This window comes from Perca flavescens, chromosome 11 (assembly GCF_004354835.1).
Source record: "Perca flavescens isolate YP-PL-M2 chromosome 11, PFLA_1.0, whole genome shotgun sequence".
Lineage (NCBI taxonomy): Eukaryota > Metazoa > Chordata > Actinopteri > Perciformes > Percidae > Perca > Perca flavescens.
The window spans coordinates 25,709,501-25,728,118 of NC_041341.1; the positions used below are offsets into that span (position 1 = coordinate 25,709,501).

At 39.4% G+C, this 18,618-nt stretch overlaps 1 protein-coding gene across 1 annotated transcript in view; it reads left to right on the forward strand.

Annotated features, from left to right (window-relative positions):
- LOC114564011 (eph receptor A6) overlaps nucleotides 1–18,618 on the forward strand; it is a 143,746-nt gene that overhangs the window by 107,403 nt on the left and 17,725 nt on the right. The window contains exons 6-10 of the mRNA XM_028591113.1: nucleotides 285–447; nucleotides 3,230–3,338; nucleotides 11,376–11,443; nucleotides 13,812–13,937; nucleotides 14,511–14,696. Coding sequence (XP_028446914.1) covers nucleotides 285–447; nucleotides 3,230–3,338; nucleotides 11,376–11,443; nucleotides 13,812–13,937; nucleotides 14,511–14,696 — 652 coding nt within the window. The remainder of the gene's footprint in view (nucleotides 1–284; nucleotides 448–3,229; nucleotides 3,339–11,375; nucleotides 11,444–13,811; nucleotides 13,938–14,510; nucleotides 14,697–18,618) is intronic.

The window sequence follows — 18,618 nt, forward strand, 5'->3', positions numbered from 1 at the left end:
AATTGTTGCGCGACACAACGAATCGATAATTAAATTCGTTGCCAACTTTTTTAATAATCGAATTTTATCGATTTTATCGATTCGTTGTTGCAGCCCTATTTCCAACACAACCGTTGTCACTGGTTGTGCAGTCAGCAGCTGCCAAAGTAAAGCAGACAGTAATTACACACACATTGTGAGTGTAAATTGAGGTAAATCTGACTGTCAGTCCTTAGATAATTGTTGGTGGAAACCTGTTCTTAATTCATTAGATTATTTCGTTCATCTTTCACTCTCTCCCACAGGAACATGAGCAGTTGAGCTACTCGTCGACACGCACCAAGGCTCCCAGTGTGATCATCTCAGGTTTAAAACCAGCCACCTGGTACGTCTTCTGTGTTCGCACCCGCTCACCAGCTGGATACAGTTCCTACACCCCTAAATATGAATACAAAACTACAGGAGACTGTAAGTACCTGAGACCATCTACAGCACTTGTTGGGATGCATCTGTCTTTGTGTGGGTGGGTGGGTGGGTGGGTGCTTGTTTTCACAGCAAAATGACAAGATATGGAAAATTGTCCAAAGCATGTTGCTGTTTTGATTGCTGACTTTTTTAGGGCTTTATGTCGACCAAACTGTAAGTGAGAAGACAATATGAGACATGTAATAAGATGTCAGAGCAGTTCGGGGTCAGATGAAGTTCATATACTGTAGCCTGGATCAGGGCAGCCTGCACCAAGAGCACCGCAGTAATTTATAAGCCACGAAATGAGCCCACCAACAGGAGCATCCATAGTAGGATTCCAACAAGTTCTTCATGAGATCCTGGAAAATGTACCCAGGAAGAAAATTAACACATACAATCACAAAATCACAATCGTTGTAGCATTACACTGTCGTGTCTCAATCCTCGCAACAGATCCACTTTGTTTAAAGTGAAGTGTAAAAAAATATCATCATTGTCCCTTTATAATATTGCATCTTACCCAATTGAAATGTCTTCTTACTGTTACATTATAAGCTGTTTCCAGATTTTGCTTAAAACATTTTTGGTGCAGACATATTTTTTGTCTTTAGTCAACTTAGGTTTATACTACGTTTCAGTGTTTTCCCATAAAAAAAAAAAAGACCTGTTAAATGTTTCATGTTCAATAAAATATTTTAGACAATAATGAGCTTTTTTTTCAGGAAAAAAATATTTAATGATAATGATGTGTAAATCACATAATAGTCACATATTTCAGTTATTTAATGCAAAATGTAAGTCAAAGCTTTGTAATAATTTCAGGTTTATAAAACAGTGCCACATTTTAGCAGTAAATGAAGATGTAGTTGTAATAAAAGATTTTCGAATCTTTCATTACAACTGATTTCATTGTTAAAGGACCAGTGTGTAGGATTAAGTGGCATCTAGCGGTAAGGTTGCAGATTGTGACCAACTGAGTAACCCTTCGCTCACCCCTTCCTTTACAAGCGTGTAGTAGAAGCTACGTTGGCCTTCAGGTAATGTAAAATCACGAAAGGCACCTCTAGAGTGTTTGGTTTGTCCATTCTGGGCTGCTCTAAAAACATGGCGGTGCAACATGGCAGGCTCAGTGGAAGACACCCTGCTCCCTATGTAGACATAAAAGGCTCATTCTAAGCTGAAGAAAACACGATTCTTAGTTTGAGGCGATTATATACTAATGAAAACATAGTTATGAATATTATATTCCACTTCTGCCAAAAGATCCCCCTAAATCCTACACACTGCTCCTTTTTAAATGATAGCCTAAAATTCACCAAGACTTTTTGCATTGCAGCCAGATCATTTGGTCACCCTACAGCATGAATTTCATATTGGTTGCATTCACCAACCCTAAACCCCTTAATGTCAGGATATCACTTTATAAGGAAATTGAAGAATTAAATACAATCGACATAAGAGTCTGAAAGCATAGCCTTGATGTTCTTTGTATTTTGAATCGATGTTTTTTTGTGTGTCTGAGCAGTAGCTTTATTGCAAGTCTACTCATAAAATAGAAAGGTCCAGCTGCCCTTTTATGTTGGTTCAGGTATTGTTGAGGGTGATTTGGCTTCACAGTGGCCCTCTCCCTTCCAAAGCTGCAGAGCTTTGCTTTATCTGCAGATCAGACGGTGCTCGGCCAAGCCTTTGTATTGCCTGGCCTTTTATGTGAAAGAGAAAGCCGATTTGGCCTCTGTCGCTCTCTTCCTCCCTGTCAGTCACTGTCTCATGCGCTTTGTTTTTCCATCTGTCTGTGTATCCGTCTGTCACTTCCGCCTCTCTCTTTCTCTCTTGTTTGTCTTTACCTCTCTTCTGTCATCCGTTTTCCTCAAACACCACCACCACCCCGCCCCCCCCCCCCCCGCACACACTCATTACAGCAGCATCAGTCAAACACATCTGCTTAGTTAGTGATGTGAAGAGTGCGTGAAGCTGATGTCTGGGAGAATGGTCTTGTGTGATCTGGCCAATGCCACTTTCACTCTCCCTCCCTCTGAGTGGTCTGTAATTACTTTTATCCAGCCAAACGCACACACACATTCTTGACACCCTGCGCACACATACATGCTCGTGACTTAACACCCACATACTGTATAAACCCACATGAGCCTCACTCTTTGGGCTAGCGACCACGCACCCTGATCTCCAATTCATATTTATTAAGCGTGAAATATTATAGAAATAAGTTTGGTAATAGCAATCATCTTTCAATTATCTTGGATTCGTTAGCCTTGTGACAAGACACAGAAAAGAGAAAATCATGAATATCAAATGGGATCAATTTAACCAAATGATCATGGACTAAATCACAATTTCATGAATGAATAATATTAATTAAACAGCAGCAGGCATATGAATCATTCCAGTACGAAAGCTGACGGAGGGTATTTTGCATTACAAAGAGCCGATCGAACATCTCTCTGTAATATTAGGAGAGCATACATGGTCTATGTATGGTGCATTGATGGAGAGGAATATTGAAGATGATGTTGAATGAAAATTTGCTCTTTCTTCTCACTTTATCCTCCCGTCTAATGTCCTTCTTTTCTCTCCTCCCTGCTTTTATCACCCGTACCTGCTCTTTACATTCACCTTCTCTTACTTATCCTCTTTCCGTTCCACATTTTTCGTTCTACCTTTTCCCACCCTTTTTCTTTGCCTTCTGTTCCACATCTTCTCGGCTCAACACTGCCCAATGTTTTCCCATCTTCCTAATCCATTCTCCATTCTCCGCCACCTTCAGCATCAGACATAGCTTCTGACCAAGGCCAGGTGTTGGTGATTGTCACAGCAGCGGTTGGTGGCTTTACCCTCCTCGTCATCCTCACCCTCTTCCTCCTGATCACTGGAAGGTAAGAGCACTTCACTGCCTTGATTTTAATATATGCAAAGAAAGTGTCATTCAGTGTGTAATTTGAACTGATGTACTGTCTTGCCCACATATTAAGTTGACACTTGACTGCTAAAAATCAACCAGCCAGTGTTGCCTGCCTTTGATATGTTGGTACAAATTGTACAGATTTTGTTCTTGTCTTTAGAGTGTTACTGTAATGTCTCATGATGGTCTAAATCCTGGTCATTTTCAGGATAGCCCCATTCTCCTTTAGCTTTAGAAGAGTTCTGATCATCCAAAGTAACTCTCACCTGTGTGGGTGTGTGCAGCCCTTATTCGTCCAGACACATTCACTTCAATTCAATTCTATTTATAGTATCAAATCATAACAAGAGTTATCTCGAGACACTTTACAAATAGAGTAGGTCTAGACCACACTCTATAATTTACAAAGCCCCAAGAATTCCAGTAATTCCCCCAAGAGCAAGCATTAGCAGTGGCTAATGCGACAGTGGCGAGAAAAAACTCCCTTTTAGGAAGAAACCTCTGCAGACCCAGACTCTTGGTAGGCGGTGTCTGATGGTGCCGGTTGGGGATGTGATGAACAGTGGCAATAATAGTAATAATAAAGATAATGGAACAGTGACTACAAATGGTAGTCGTAGTAGTTCATGTCATAGCAGGGCACTGCATACATACATCTACTTACATACGTACATCTAAGCTGAACTTAAGACTACAATTGAAGCGATCACCTATTAGACCTCTGCTCATTCTGGTGGATTCGCTTGCGGGGGAATCCACAAAATGTTTCACTTAAAGTTCAACTTCTTTGAACTGTGACACACAAATTTACCAATAGCAACCATATAGACAGGCTGATCTTCGAAGAAGTGTCCTAAATGGAACAAACTATTCTTTTTTTTTTTAACAAGTGTTTTTATTGTTTTAGAGAAGATACAATGCACAAAATTCAATGCAATATTACAATGTCAATTATAGCAAAGCATCTTTCCGTTAACCCCATCCCACCCACAACAAAACCCTTAGGCCGAGGAAAAAAGGATAATAAATAATAAAGATAAATATAAATAAAATAAAAATAAAATAAAAAAAAAAATAATAAAAATAAAAATAAATAAATAAATAAATAAATAAAATCAAAATAAACACTATCACTCATGGTAACAAATAGTATAATCACTATGCTTTACAATTCTCATCAGTTACTAAGAGGGGAGTGCAGTAAGTCCTTCAAAGTAAGCCAGTAGAGGGCCCCAAATCTTGTAAAATTTATTGGTTGATCCTTTAAGAAAGTATTTGATTTTTTCTATTTTCAAAAACATCATAACATCAGAAAGCCAAGTAGCAGCTTTTGGCGGTATAGATGATTTCCAGTCCATAAGTATTCTCCGCCGTGCTAATAAGGTTGCAAAAGCAACAACACCCTCCATACTACTGGACATTACAAAATCATCCCCCTGTACCCCAAACACGGCCATTGTAGGACTAGGGCGTAGAGCTAAACCGAAGGCTTTGTTTAAGATTCTAAAGATAGATGCCCGGAACAAACTATTCTATCTTATTGACTGTGTTGTACCACACACTCTGCTGTCAGCGTTTAAACTGCTACATAAAAGAGGAATGGTTTGTTATGAGACAGGAGTCGGTGGTACAAACATGTCTCTTGAATAAACTGCCTGAAGTTATTGTCCCGTTTTTGACTGACCGCTTGTTTCCCGGCTGGTTAGCGTAGCGTAAAGTAGTTTTTCACAGGTGGCATTAGCAAAAAAAACATGTTATCTTGTTAAGCCATTAGTATTTTTTCTTTTATTTCTTTTTTTAGTTTGGACTCCCAAAATATGAACAACAATACAAAAGATACACAATTTTGAAAATGTATTAAGTCCTGCCATTTCTAACCCCCTTCAAAGCAATTTAAACCAACCTCAATGCACCCCTCAAACAATATAAGTCATAAACATTGTTACTTTCCTTTAAATTTCACTGTCGTTTTACAGCACGGGTAATGTTACTACTGTAAAACAACACTGATGGAAAAAGAAATATTAGTTTGAATCAGAAAAAGAAGAAAAACTGCCTTTACCTCCCCTTTTTCTTTTTCCCTTTTTTAATTTTGCCATTAGTATTTCTATACAGTGTCACTACGTAAATTATTTATGAACTTCCAGACAAGTGCATGATTGAAATGCACCTGCTGAGCTCTCATCGCAGAACAAGAATGAAACCATTCCAGGTGATGATTGCGTAAGCCATACATTCAATAATCACAGCACAAACTTGCATTTACATCAATTCAGTCTCTCAAGATCTAGCACCCATTAGAGAAACTGCAGCGTAAAACACTTTCATATTCGTTGCGGCATTGAACTATGCTGGTTGCCAGAGAAATGTGAGTGCGCAGTGATCTTCACAGCTGTGAGATCAGGTTTTAGTCCTTCAGTGTTGATTTGAATTTAAAAATAATTTGAAGTCTGTATCCTTTAAACAAATCTGTAGATATATAGCAGGGATTCAGAGTGGTTTTCTTATTTTCATGATGTGATTTTAGTGTGTGTGTAGGACGGTCTGTGCTCCTAGTTTGTATGTATTATAAACTCAGCACTGCGCACACACACAAACACACACACCAGGTGCAACAGCTAAAGCAAGCCCTTTAGGCGTTTTGCGTTCTAGCACAAGGAGGGCTTTTTCTTTTTACCTGAATCCAGCTAAAAGCGGTAGCAGTAGTGGGAGTGTTTTTTGACTTCATCACGATCTGTCATATCTGCGCTCCCTCTGCCCTGTGTAGGAGGGACTTTCACTCTCTTTTAGTTTAAAAAATGTGTTTGAGGTACTTGAGAAATATGAGAGCTTTCAGTCACATAGCTCTCATAGACGGAAGGCTGTACAAGACAAGTGAGGATATAAGAGGAGCTACTTAACGGGGATTTGTAACACCTTGTCGCCATAAAATGCTTCCGAGAGTTTCATCTATGTTTGCATCTACTCGTGCTAAATTTAAAGAGTGAGTACTTCTACTAGAGCAAAGGTGGCACGACTGCACATGCATAGCCTAGCTGAAGACTTTTACTGCACGTGTACTCTTTACCATCGAGTTGTCTGTCAATCTCTGCAACTTTTTTTCTCTCGTTTTATACATTTTCTTTCATCCTTCCTTTCTGTGCCCTCTGTAGCATTAGAGAGATGTGCCGTGGCGAGGTGACTGTGAGGGATGTTAGGGCAGGAGAGGAGTGGCTTGAATTACACTGATGCTTTGATTAGGGCTCTTGGCAAGGTTGTTTTTACTGAGGTGTATGTGTGGGTGTGTAAAGTGCTTGTGAATATGTACTGTAACTATGCTCAACAGCCCAGAGAGCAGTGGCAGAAGCTTTTGTGTGTGATAACTGTCTTTGTGTGTGTCTGTGTCTGGATGTGCGGCCTCTTTTCAACATGAAAGCCAGTGAGACAGGGATAGGCGGATAAAGGGGATCAGAGGATAGGACTGCAAAAGACTGATAAAGGCACATGCCACCATTTCTTTAATGAACAGCTTGACCCCATCAGCAGAGGTCAACAGTAGCTTTCCAAATCCCCATCTTGTCCTCTCTGCCACTGTTACCCGCCATGTTATCTGCTCTGTCTATCAGTGTCCAGGATACCACAGACTTCACTTAGTCCAAGCCCAATCTGGCAACCTGCGGCTTGTAGCCCTCTGACACCTGCTTTAATCTGGCAACCCGGACTATGTTAAGTCTTCAAAGAGAAGGAGGCTCACATGTGATCACATGAACCCACACACATTCATACAAGCAAGCGCTTACACACACTTTCTCCACTAGTACATTGTGGGCATTTTCACTCCTAATTCATTCAATTGTATCCTGCATTATCGCATCATTCAGCCACGTTATTAGGCAATACAATACTCTCTACCGCTGTTTGTTCGATGTTGTTTTTGTTGATTAGAACAGTTACTGAAGCAGCACCGTTGCTTCACATCACATTTTAAGCATTTTAATTTATTCTTTAAGAAAATCTGAAATCTCCTGCACAATTCATGTGGATGCTGATCAAAGTCAGGCAACGCAAATGAATCAAACATGAAGAGAAGATATGAAAAACTACACTGGAGATATTTCTCTTTAAGAATTGGTGGAGACCAAAACAGAGCTGAAAGGAGAGTGAACACTGGATTTTACCGTCATCAGGTGGACAAAAACAACCAACATTATCATTTAGTTCAAGTATAGTGTTTCTGCCCAGCTAGCAAAAGTCCAGTATTCTTTTTTAATTGTAGCTCTGTGTTGGTCTCCTCCTCCTCCTGAGAAAAACATCTGGGCAGCTTGCTAAAACTCATGTACTTCATCCGTCGTTTGAGTTTTGTTACACTTCTATTCATGCAATTACGGTCAAGTGAGCCGTCTTCAGCAAACCTCTTAAGGAAATGTTTTCATGAGAGTTCAATTGTGAATGAATATTACATGTATAACAACACATTTTTAATTTGTGGTGAATTTCCCTTTACTTGTTTCTAATACTGTTCTATAAAATTACTCATTCTGAGCAGGACTCCATTGAACATTTTATAGCAATCCATATCTATATCTGGAAATCTTACATGCTTTTTCTCTTATTTGAATAAACACCCACAAATGGAACACAATGGCTATCTGCCTAGGTAAAACCTGGTAATATTCTGTAACACGTCCAGCGCAGCTAAGTTCTGGATGAAATGTTGCCACAATAAGAGACGGACCACAGAAGCACAAGGGTAAATACACAGAGATATTAAAAGCATATCCTGTCCTACCTTCTTAAGAGCACTCTAATATCTCTTCTGCACCGAAAGCCAGTTTAATATACCACAAAATACTGTGAATGAGCCACTTTTACATTGTTGAGATTCTTTACATGTCAGATCTGTCTAAAAAAAATATTTTGATTCATTTATTTGTTTGTTTGTTTTTTTGTTTTCCCTTGCAAGGGAGAAAATAAATGCCAGGTTTCCAGAAATGTTCAGCTTTTATCCCTACCAACTGCCGACAACCTTATCAGAAAAAAAAACACTTACACATGCAGCATGTGAGCAAATAGAAATTCAGTCTCAACCTCAAGTGTTGTCATTTTCATGTATACTCGGGTGCTGTGGGACTTTGTGAAACAGACAGCAGAATTCTATATTATTCTATCTAATAAACGATGAAATATGAGAAAAAGTGGGGATCCACAAGTGGGAAGTGGGAGCGAGTGTCCCTCGTGCTCACGGTCATTAATTAAGCCCCCTACTGCAAAATAGGTTTTAAAATTCGTCAGTGACAAAGCCTGTGAGAGAACTCGGAGAACCTTTCTTCCTTCATATAATTATTTTCCATCTCACTGCTCTTCTCCAGCCATACCATCTCTACCTCTCGCACACCAGATATCAAATATTCCGTGAGCGTTGCAGGTCCATTTTGTAACGGTCTTGTCATGTGTAAAGCCATTACTGAACATATAGGTAACGGTCAACCATGTTTGAATAACCAAAAGCCATTGATTGAACACCAGGCCAGATGTTTGACTTAAACCTCTTAACCATAAGTGACATGCAGATAGTTTCTAAATATTTATCTACATAATCATAAATGTTTTTGAGGTTTTTAGCCTCTGATACAGTAATTCACGACCACTATATTATTTAAGACCTTTCTTTTAGTCGTAGCTTACTGTTAGTCCTTGTCTAACTGTGAAAGACCTGCGGATCAATTTGAAAGTAAGGTTGGATGACCCTTTTTAACTTGTGCCTGACTGTTCATAAAAATGTTCACAATGAAAAGCGATTTCAGGAATGAAAACTGTGAAAATGGCAGACCACGTGTCTAAATTATAATGTAGTTGCTGCTTTAATAACTGTAATTTTTTTTTTTGTTAGAGCTTGATGCTTTACATTGTCGGAAAAATAACGGTCTGCTAATGGACCCAAATTCATTTTGTAGCAGCAGAATCGCACAGTTGTGACTGCAGAGAAGGAAATGGTTTCTGTCGGTTTAGAATTATCACAAAAGTAGATGTGAGGGTGATTTGCTCTGACATGACAATTGAATGCAACTCTTGACTTCCATATGGTTCACTGGAGAGTAACACACATTTTTCTACAGCTGCTGCAACCCCAATGTGACACTGAAGATGTAACTTCCTCAATACTATGTATTACAATACCACAAACTACGGCCAGTAAAATTACAATATGGCTAACATGCATTTTATAGTCCCTTTACACTTTATTTGAGAGTGTGTCCTCAGCAGAAAAATGACACTGACCTATGTTTACACTATACATACGAGTAATTAGTGTCCTCTTTAAGTGATGTTGTTTTTACACAGTTGCTAAAAGCAATAGGTTGTGGATGGTTGGATCCACAAAAACATAGTTTCTTTCAACCATGACCGTGATGTGTTCCTAAGTGTAAACATGTCCTTTCACTATAAAGGACTTATTGATATTTTAGGTCCTGCTATGTGTCTGCATTAATCTGTGTTTAACTGTAAAACTATGTGAGCTGTTAGTAGTTAGGTTTTTTCTTTTTTTTTTAATCATGGGTCACATTTAATAATAATTAAACTAAATAGTTACACAGGGCGCCTGGGTAGCTCACCTGGTAGAGTGTGTGCCCAAATGAGGCTCAGTCCTAGACGCAGCGGCCGCGTTTTCGGTTTCCAACCTGCGGTCCTTTTCTGCATGTCGTTCCCCCTCTCCCTCCCCTTTTAAGTCTAAGCTATCCTGTCAAAAATGAAGGCCTAAAAATGCCACACACACAAAAAAAATCTTTAAATTAAATAGTTACAGTAATAAATAAACAATGACACGGTTTGACATGATGAGCCTTTATCTGTAGAAAATTAGTTATTAGATGTTTTAAAATGTCACCAGAAGAGATTTCAGAAATGTGTTAAATGCAAAAAAATCTTATGACAATCTTCACTGTTTTTTTCTTTGTGCTATTTATTACATTATGTATTTAACACTCAACAAAAAGTTGGTGTACTTTTTGACTATTTTGATCAGACAGTAATGTGTTTGAGCTGTACTTTGCCATGAAGGCTATTCTGGTTCTATGTGTGATTCTGTCAGGGTACTTTTTATTTAGAGTAACATCCAAGCATCTATTTAGATAAATTCTTCCCTGGTCTTTTGCAGATGCTGTCATCTAATCTCTCAGCTTTTCAGACTTTCTTGGCAGCAGCTTTTTATCAGTCGTTGGCTGTCTCTCGGGGTCTCAGTGCCCAGATAAACTCTCTCTCTCTCACACTCACACACACACACACACACACACACACACACACACACACACAGAGAGGATGACAACAAGGGAGTTTTTGCATTAGTTGATGCAAGTGTTTTTCCCTTCTATAGTAGTGTGTTGAGGTTGATGGTTTGTTCTATCTCACCCTTGCATTTTGTTTGTTGTATTTTTTCACATATAACTTTTTAATTACTGACATTCAGCAATCTGGTAAACTACTCGTGTGAAGGCGCCACTATTTCGTAAAATGATTCTGTGTCTCTTTTGCAAGAACTTAGTTAAAACACATACACATGAGCAGTGCACACAACACACACAAACACACACACACACACACACACACAGTGGTCTGTATTTAACCTGCCTCTCCTGTAGAAACCTTACACACAGCACTTTATTATTATTGCCATGTCACGCTGTTAATACAAGAGGCTGGAATTTGGGACAGCAAATATGTTACATAACTGGATAGTGGTTGTGTTAATGACTCAGGAGTTGACGTGATGAGTCTCTTTTTGCAGAAAATTGGTTAATACATGTTTTAAAATGTCACAAGTAAGAGATTTAATTTTCTACAATAAGATTAAGACGATACGTTATCGATACGATAAGTTTTTTCCTTAATTCACTTTAACTCACCAAAACAAATTCCACGCTTCTCGAGGGCCCTCCCTATGTACAGTTCCCGGATAGTTAGTTCCACTATGAATTAATATTATTGCACATTTGAGGAAAAACCCAATAACTCTATCCATCAATGTGTTTTCCAGGTGTCAGTGGTATTTTAAGGCCAAGATGACTTCAGAGGAGAAAAGGACCAATTATCAGAATGGACATGGTAAATCAATCAGTCTACCTCTCTTCTTTGTTGGTTTTGATACTTTTCTCTCAATGTGACAGCTCATCTTTCACAATTTCATATAACAGAAAGATTAAGTCAAGAATTAATTTCCATATCTATGGTAATGATGATAGGGGGAAGTCTGCATGGTCTAAGTTTTATATTTTTTTAATTAAATGTAAAATCTGTTTGGCACATTACATAATGTTGGTGATGTAAATTACTTTAGTCAGAACGTCCAACCATTTGGTGATTAAGTGACAGGTGTTATGTTGTGTTGTCTTTACCAATAGGCAGAGAAGAAAAAGAGTTAGCAGCTATAGCCACATGCTCTTCTATTTGCATTAATCATGCACAGCGTACTGCTGTATGGATCATTTACCATGTGTTTCTGTGACTATGCATATTTCAATTTTCCACAAAGCTTGTACAGAATGCAAAAATATTGACTTGCTATTGTTACAAATGCTGGCAAGAAAAGAAGTAGCAAATGTGGTACACATATGATAGATTCAGGGATTAAGACGTCAGACAAGTCAACACAGCAAAATGCTTTAAACCACCATGCTCCTTCATCTTTCTGTCTCTCCTCGTCTCCTTCCTCTCCAGCACTCCCCCTCCCCTCAAGTTTCATCTGATGTTCTACATGAGCTTTTTTTTTTCTTTTCTTTCTTGATTAATCTCTTTATGTAGCTGTATCCCTGATCTGTCTGCTTCTGCACTCCTGTACCTTTCTGTCTCTTTTGCCTTTGTCTTTTAATATCCCAACTTTTCATTCCCAACATGAGAAAAAAATCTTTTTAAATGAGAGCTGTAAAGTGAAAAAAAGAAAAAAAAGTGAGTGTAAAGTTGAAGATTGGGGCGAGACAAGGGAAGATTGCTGGAGAGGGAACAGAAAGGTGAAAGAAGCGAGGGTAGGAAGGGCAACCAGGTTGAAAGGTTGAAGAGATGAGAGGACGAAGAGAAATTACTTTTTTTTTTTTGTTTTGTTCTAAGAGGACAGTTGGATTAAGGCGAGAAAGCCAGAACAGATGGCCAAAGGTAAGAGAGGAAACATACATTAAATTAGTTTTTGGAAGTTGGCTAACAAGTTGCCACATAGTTCGCTGATATTCAAGATTGAAACACACCTCATACGTGACTGATGTGTGTTCAAAACCCTGTATCTCCTGGGTCTTGTCTCAGGTCTCAGCCCTGGGGGTTGGGTTGAGCACAAGCTTTGAGAGGAGAACAGGGGCTTCAGGGTTTTGCTGGTGTCATGCATCAGAGACAACAGATTTTTGTTTTGTAACATTGTATCGATTCCTGAAGGAGAAATGCAGCTTCTGTCTAGCCCCACCTCCACTGGGAGGTCAGGGTCAGAGGCAGAAAAGCAGCAGTCTGTAAAGGGTCACTGACTTGCTCAAGGACACTTCAACAGGGTGGACGCTTGCTTACAGCAGGGGCTAAAACCTCGCCTGGGTTAAAAGATGTGCTACCCTGCTGCTTCGCAGCAAAAGACAGGAGAAAGAAGCTATCTCTGTGTGTGTGTGTGTGTGTGTGTGTGTGTGTGTGTGTGTGTGTGTGTGTGTGTGTGTGTGTGTGTGTGTGTGTGTGTGTGTGTGTGTGTGTGTGTGTGTGTGTGTGTGTGTGTGTGTGTGTGTGTGTGTGTGTGTGTGTGTGTGTGTGTGTGTGCGTGTGTGTGTGTGTATTTAGTATACAGTGTGTGTGTAAGTCTCAGAGTGCAACCCCCACTCCCTTAATCCCTTCTGGGTGCCTGGGTAGCTCACCCGGTAGAGCGTGCACCCCAGTTTACTCCTCGACGCAGTGGCCGCGGGTTCAATTCCAACCTGCAGCCCTTTTTTTGCATGTCCTTCCCCCTCTCTCATCCCTTTAATTTGTCTTCAGCTGTCCTATAAAAAAAATAAAAAAAATGACATTCCCATACAACTTAACTACATTCTCAATTACAATGGAAGCTTATTTTTTTGGTGCAAGTTGTGAAACAGTTGCAGTTTTAAACACATAGTTAACGTTGTGATTCGAAAAAAAAGATCATTTTGGTTAAAAACCACTGTTTGTTACGTTACTTACGTGTGGATGTAAGCTAAGTATGTTTCGTACGTGATGTCAGATACCAGAATCTTTCCACATTCCTCCTGGTAACTGCAGATGTGCCCATGGTTGGGTAATATTTGTAGCTATACAATATTAGTGGCTGTAAAAGCAATAGTAGTCTTTTTGTCAATACATTTCTTTTAATTTTGAGTCTTACAAAATTGTCTAAAATGGTCTGGCTAAGTTTTGCTAATTGTACTTTCCAGCCTGGTAAAGATATTAAAAACACACTCTCAATGTCTCTGTTTCTTTCTCTCTGTCCCCACAGTCCCCTTTCCGGGAATAAAGACCTATGTGGACCCTGATACATATGAAGACCCCACGCAGGCCATCCACGAGTTCACCAAGGAGATCGACCCCTCCAGGATCCGCATCGAGAGGGTGATCGGAGCCGGTATACACACACACAGGCCTGCACACACAGTTATACACTCATCCACTTGTGGTTCTACCTTTCGCCATGTGGGCGGAAGAGGATCATTTCATGTTGGTAAGAATAACAATAGCTTTAAATGTGCCATAGGAGATGATCTATTTTCATTCCACACATACAGTATAATTGCTATGAACCCCCTTAACTCCATTGTACACACTAAAGTGGATGCCTTTCTTTCCATTTCCCAGTGTCTTACTGTCATTTTCTCTGCGCAGACTGTAGGATTATTAAAGCTTAACAGGTTTAGAGAACAAAAGAAAGTATGAGAATAGATCCAAGGCTTTTAAAGTAGTTGAAATAGAGAATTTCATGAAGTTGAACTAATCAGAGAAGAGACAAAAATGCTGGAGTTTGGATGGGAACTGCAACAGTGCCCCCAGGTGGCAGACCTTGGTGTGTGATGGTAATAGGTGTGTGTGTGTGTGTGTGTGTGTGTGTGTGTGTGTGTGTGTGTGTGTGTGTGTGTGTGTGTGTGTGTGTGTGTGTGTGTGTGTGTGTGTGTGTGTGTGTGTGTGTGTGCGCGCACTTTAGGTGAGTTTGGCGAGGTGTGCAGCGGCCGCCTGAGAACTCCAGGGAAGAAGGAGATTGCCGTGGCAATAAAGACGCTGAAGGGCGGCTATGTGGAGCGTCAGAGGCGGGACTTCCTGCGCGAGGCGTCAATCATGGGCCAGTTTGACCACCCCAACATCATCAGACTAGAGGGCGTGGTCACCAAAAGTAAGTACGATTATCAGAGATTCCATATAGTTTGGAAATATGATAAGAATACATCCATGTTACCAATACATTTCCTGCGGCACTAATTTGTATTCAGTAAAAGTCCTGATACCACTGATGAAACCAAGCCATTTTGAACTCTCTGGTCAGTCAGACTCTTATTTTTAAATTTAGTTTTTGAGGAGAGCTAAATACAGATATGTTCAGTTGCAATGCGGTTATAAACATGAGGGACAACCACGGTCACTCCCTCATATTTCCATCTAGTCACAGCTACACTTAAACATGAATTAGTTTGAGGTGGTGGATACAACAACTACGCTGGTAGTTGGCTAATCCAAAATCACTCTACTACTTCTTACGTAAATTCTTGTCATATATGTGGTGCTTTTTCCCATGTAGAATCCCAGTAACTCACAGAGAAAAAAGATAAGAAGAACAAATGTGTCATATAAACATTTGCACTTCTATTAAAAAAAGATACTCCCTCCAGTTTTGTTGTCTGGGGGCGACCCAGATGCTGCACTCACATTATAAGCGCTTTGCTTTTAAAGCAAAATAAAATGTAACAAGAGCATTTGAAATTGCTATCTCTTTACCCATTACCTTGTTTACCACAGTCTGATGGATAAATTCATGTATTTTGTTGTTTGAATGGTAAATTGCAGTAAAAACACTTTTTAAGGTTGCATTTTTTGGTATGGAGTAACAAGTCACTATATGTTTTTCTTAGTATTTTACAAGATTAGTGAGCTGACTCTGTTCTGTTTATACACATAGTTTTGTTTCGTGTTTACGCTTTGTGTAGAGCACTGGTTCTAAAACTTTTTTACATCAAGGACCCTTAAACTGACACAAATTAGACCACGGACCCCCATGTGATAAGTCTTTGTCCCAGGGTCCCCTACCTGAATTTTTATTATATTATTATTTTATTACAGAAAGTGAGTGAAACCCATGAGCAAAATAGTCATACAAGCTGTCATTGTGTTACTTATGGATGAAATTATAGTGAAAATAAATGATTCTCCTTTTTGTTGGGGACCCCCTCAAACCCCTTCAAGGACCCCTTTGAAAACCACTGGTGTAGAGTATGCATTACCCTCTCCCATAGTGCTTGTGTGTGTGTGTGTGTGTGTGTGTGTGTGTTGTTAACGAGCTCTGTTTAACGGGGTTCACCCAGCGCAACATATGGTTGTTTTTACAGGGGTTGTATAAACTGAGACATCGCTGTGAATATAAATGTGTCCCCTGAAGACATTCCACCCCCTCCCCCTTCCCTGATTGGAGATAGAGGACACTCCTCAGCTCTGACCCTGCTGACAAGGAATTCAGCTGATAAGGCTCTTTAAAGGCCGATACATGCCATCATTACATTAAAGCTGCTGATTGCTGATGCTTTGCACCCATGGTCTAAACTGTAGTTTTTATAGTCGACCATCTCTGAAGTTATTGAGTGAAAAAAAATCCCCCCCACACAACACTAAGATGATTTTCTAGTAAGACATCTGATGATAAAAGGATGAAAACATGGTGAGTCACTGTGGCTCGGGAAGGACTTTTCATCACATCAGAGGTCCGCAGCACTGACTGGATGTCGGCGTTTGTCTAGTAATTGGAAGGTTCCTGATTCGAACAGGTTGGCACCTTGTATCTAGGTGTGTTTTAAGGCTCTTCGAAATGTGTACAGCATGAAATATTCAGTAAAATCGATTCAATCTCCAATTTTGACTTACATGAATCTCTGACTTAAGCTCTTAGTCATCTGCGTTTATAAGAGAGTAAGTTATCAGAGCAAACCTTTTCCCATTTCTGTCTAATGGTCTAACACACGCGCACACACACACACACACACACACACACACACACACACACAGACATTAATTCTGAGTAACCCTTTTCAGTCTTTCACTCACTTTCTGCATCTTTCACTCCCTACATCTGTTGTTGTTCTTCAGAGACTAATTACGGAGAGTATTGTGCTGTGACTGACTGCTATACCTGCTCGAAAATAACAGGTGACACATTATGAGTCTGGTAAACAGGTGCGTTTGTTTTTGTTCAGATGCTGCATAACTATATATATTGTTTCCAGGCATTGCTAATTAGCTCAGGAAAGCCAAGCTTGATCAAATCATTTCCTGTCTATCCCTCCGGGATTGGTGTTGGATCTGCAAATTTAAGGGTATAATGATAAATGTGGCAGTTAAACAAAAATAAACATCATGGGCCTATTTGGTCTAAAGTAAGTCTGCTCATCCATCCATCCATATACCCACCGTGCCTACTTTTCTCTGGTGACAGGAATGTGGGCTGAGGTTCAACATTCCCTTGTTGATGTTATGCTTGGTTTGGCTTTGATTATTTAAAATTTTAAGCGAATTTAAGCTGTTTAACAGTGAATGTTAACACGGTCAATATTTCTCAGTTTTTCCAAAGGTGTATGCCACAGTACACAATAGATAGTTCCATCACTTTTGTTCCTTAACACAAAATGTAAAAGTGCAATATAAAATATTCAAGAAGTCCAATAAAAATAAAAACACATTTATGAAGACACATAACAACACAAAGCATTTTTTTCACCTGCGCCTGTTCAGCATTTGTTGTGGAGGTGGAAGGTGCAGTAGGAGATGAGTCCATTGTCATTTTTTTTTTTTTTCATTTTGGATAGTCCCAGATGCTTCCCATTGCAAATTTTGAAAGAAATTGGTTTTGAGAAGGTAACCCAAGATGCATTTTGCCAAACCAACAATTTAGTTGTCATTGTTAAAGCCTTCCTCTAGTAAAAAAAAAAAAATAATAAATATATATATATATACTGTTTTACTGAAGCATAAATCTGACTTTGTGTGGTATGTTGTTTGTTTTTGAGTGCAGCATAGTCTTATTGCTGCCAGCAGTCTCACCTGCTGTCTCCTGTCTCTCTAATGAGATGTTAGCTCCCTTAACGCTATTATTCCCAGCAGAACGCCAGAGTCTCGGTCATTAATAAAGTGAGTGTTGATCACGAACCGATCTGGTCGATCTCACTGTCGATCAACACATCAATAGCCCAGCAAAATGAGCTGTCATGCTTGCCCATAATGTGTTATAATTGCAATCCAATTGACATGTGAGCATCAAAGTGTGGGTGTGTCTCTAATGGGAAATGAGGTTGTCAAGGCTCAATAAATAGTTATGTGTGTAATTTATTGGTTTTGATGTTTTAGTCAACTATTTACATTCTAATCCCATGAAGTCAGAACAACTAGGGACATGGTTTGATTTGAGTGGGCTGCCCATAGTTGCTGTCAGTTTCACCAAAAGCCTCACATATTACACTGGTTAGTTCTGTTACTGTTCTGTAATAAGCCGTCATATTTGACACATTTTAAGATTTTTGATGATAATGCATGTTGTAAAACAAAGTCTACATGTCTATATATATATTCCATGAATCTTAAATGCAAATATTCACGTTAATCTTGAGGTTCAAACTGTCCTGGTTATTCTGGAAAAGGAAATGTGCAATACATCCATATTTGAAGCTAATAAGAGACTATGAGAGGCTGATGAATAAAATTAGTTTTTGTCCGCACACCACTAACATTGTGGTTGTTATTGCCTGTCTGTCTCAGCAATTATTGAAAAAATGTTTTTAGGGTGAAGCGGTGGTGACCGATGTCATTAAGACATGTTGTGACATGTCACAAGCTGTGTAATATGTCAGTGTGTCTGAAATGTGGACCAAATGCCTTTACTCTATAACTTTATGCTGCCATTAAGCATTGTGCCCTTACAGAAAACATCCCGTATCCTGTAAAGACATTCAGATGTCTTAAATGAATCATTTTACCAATCTTTGCATTGACATCATAAATTAAAGTGATACTCGATCCTCCACCATGTGATTTTTTTCCTATTCCCATGTGAGCAAAGA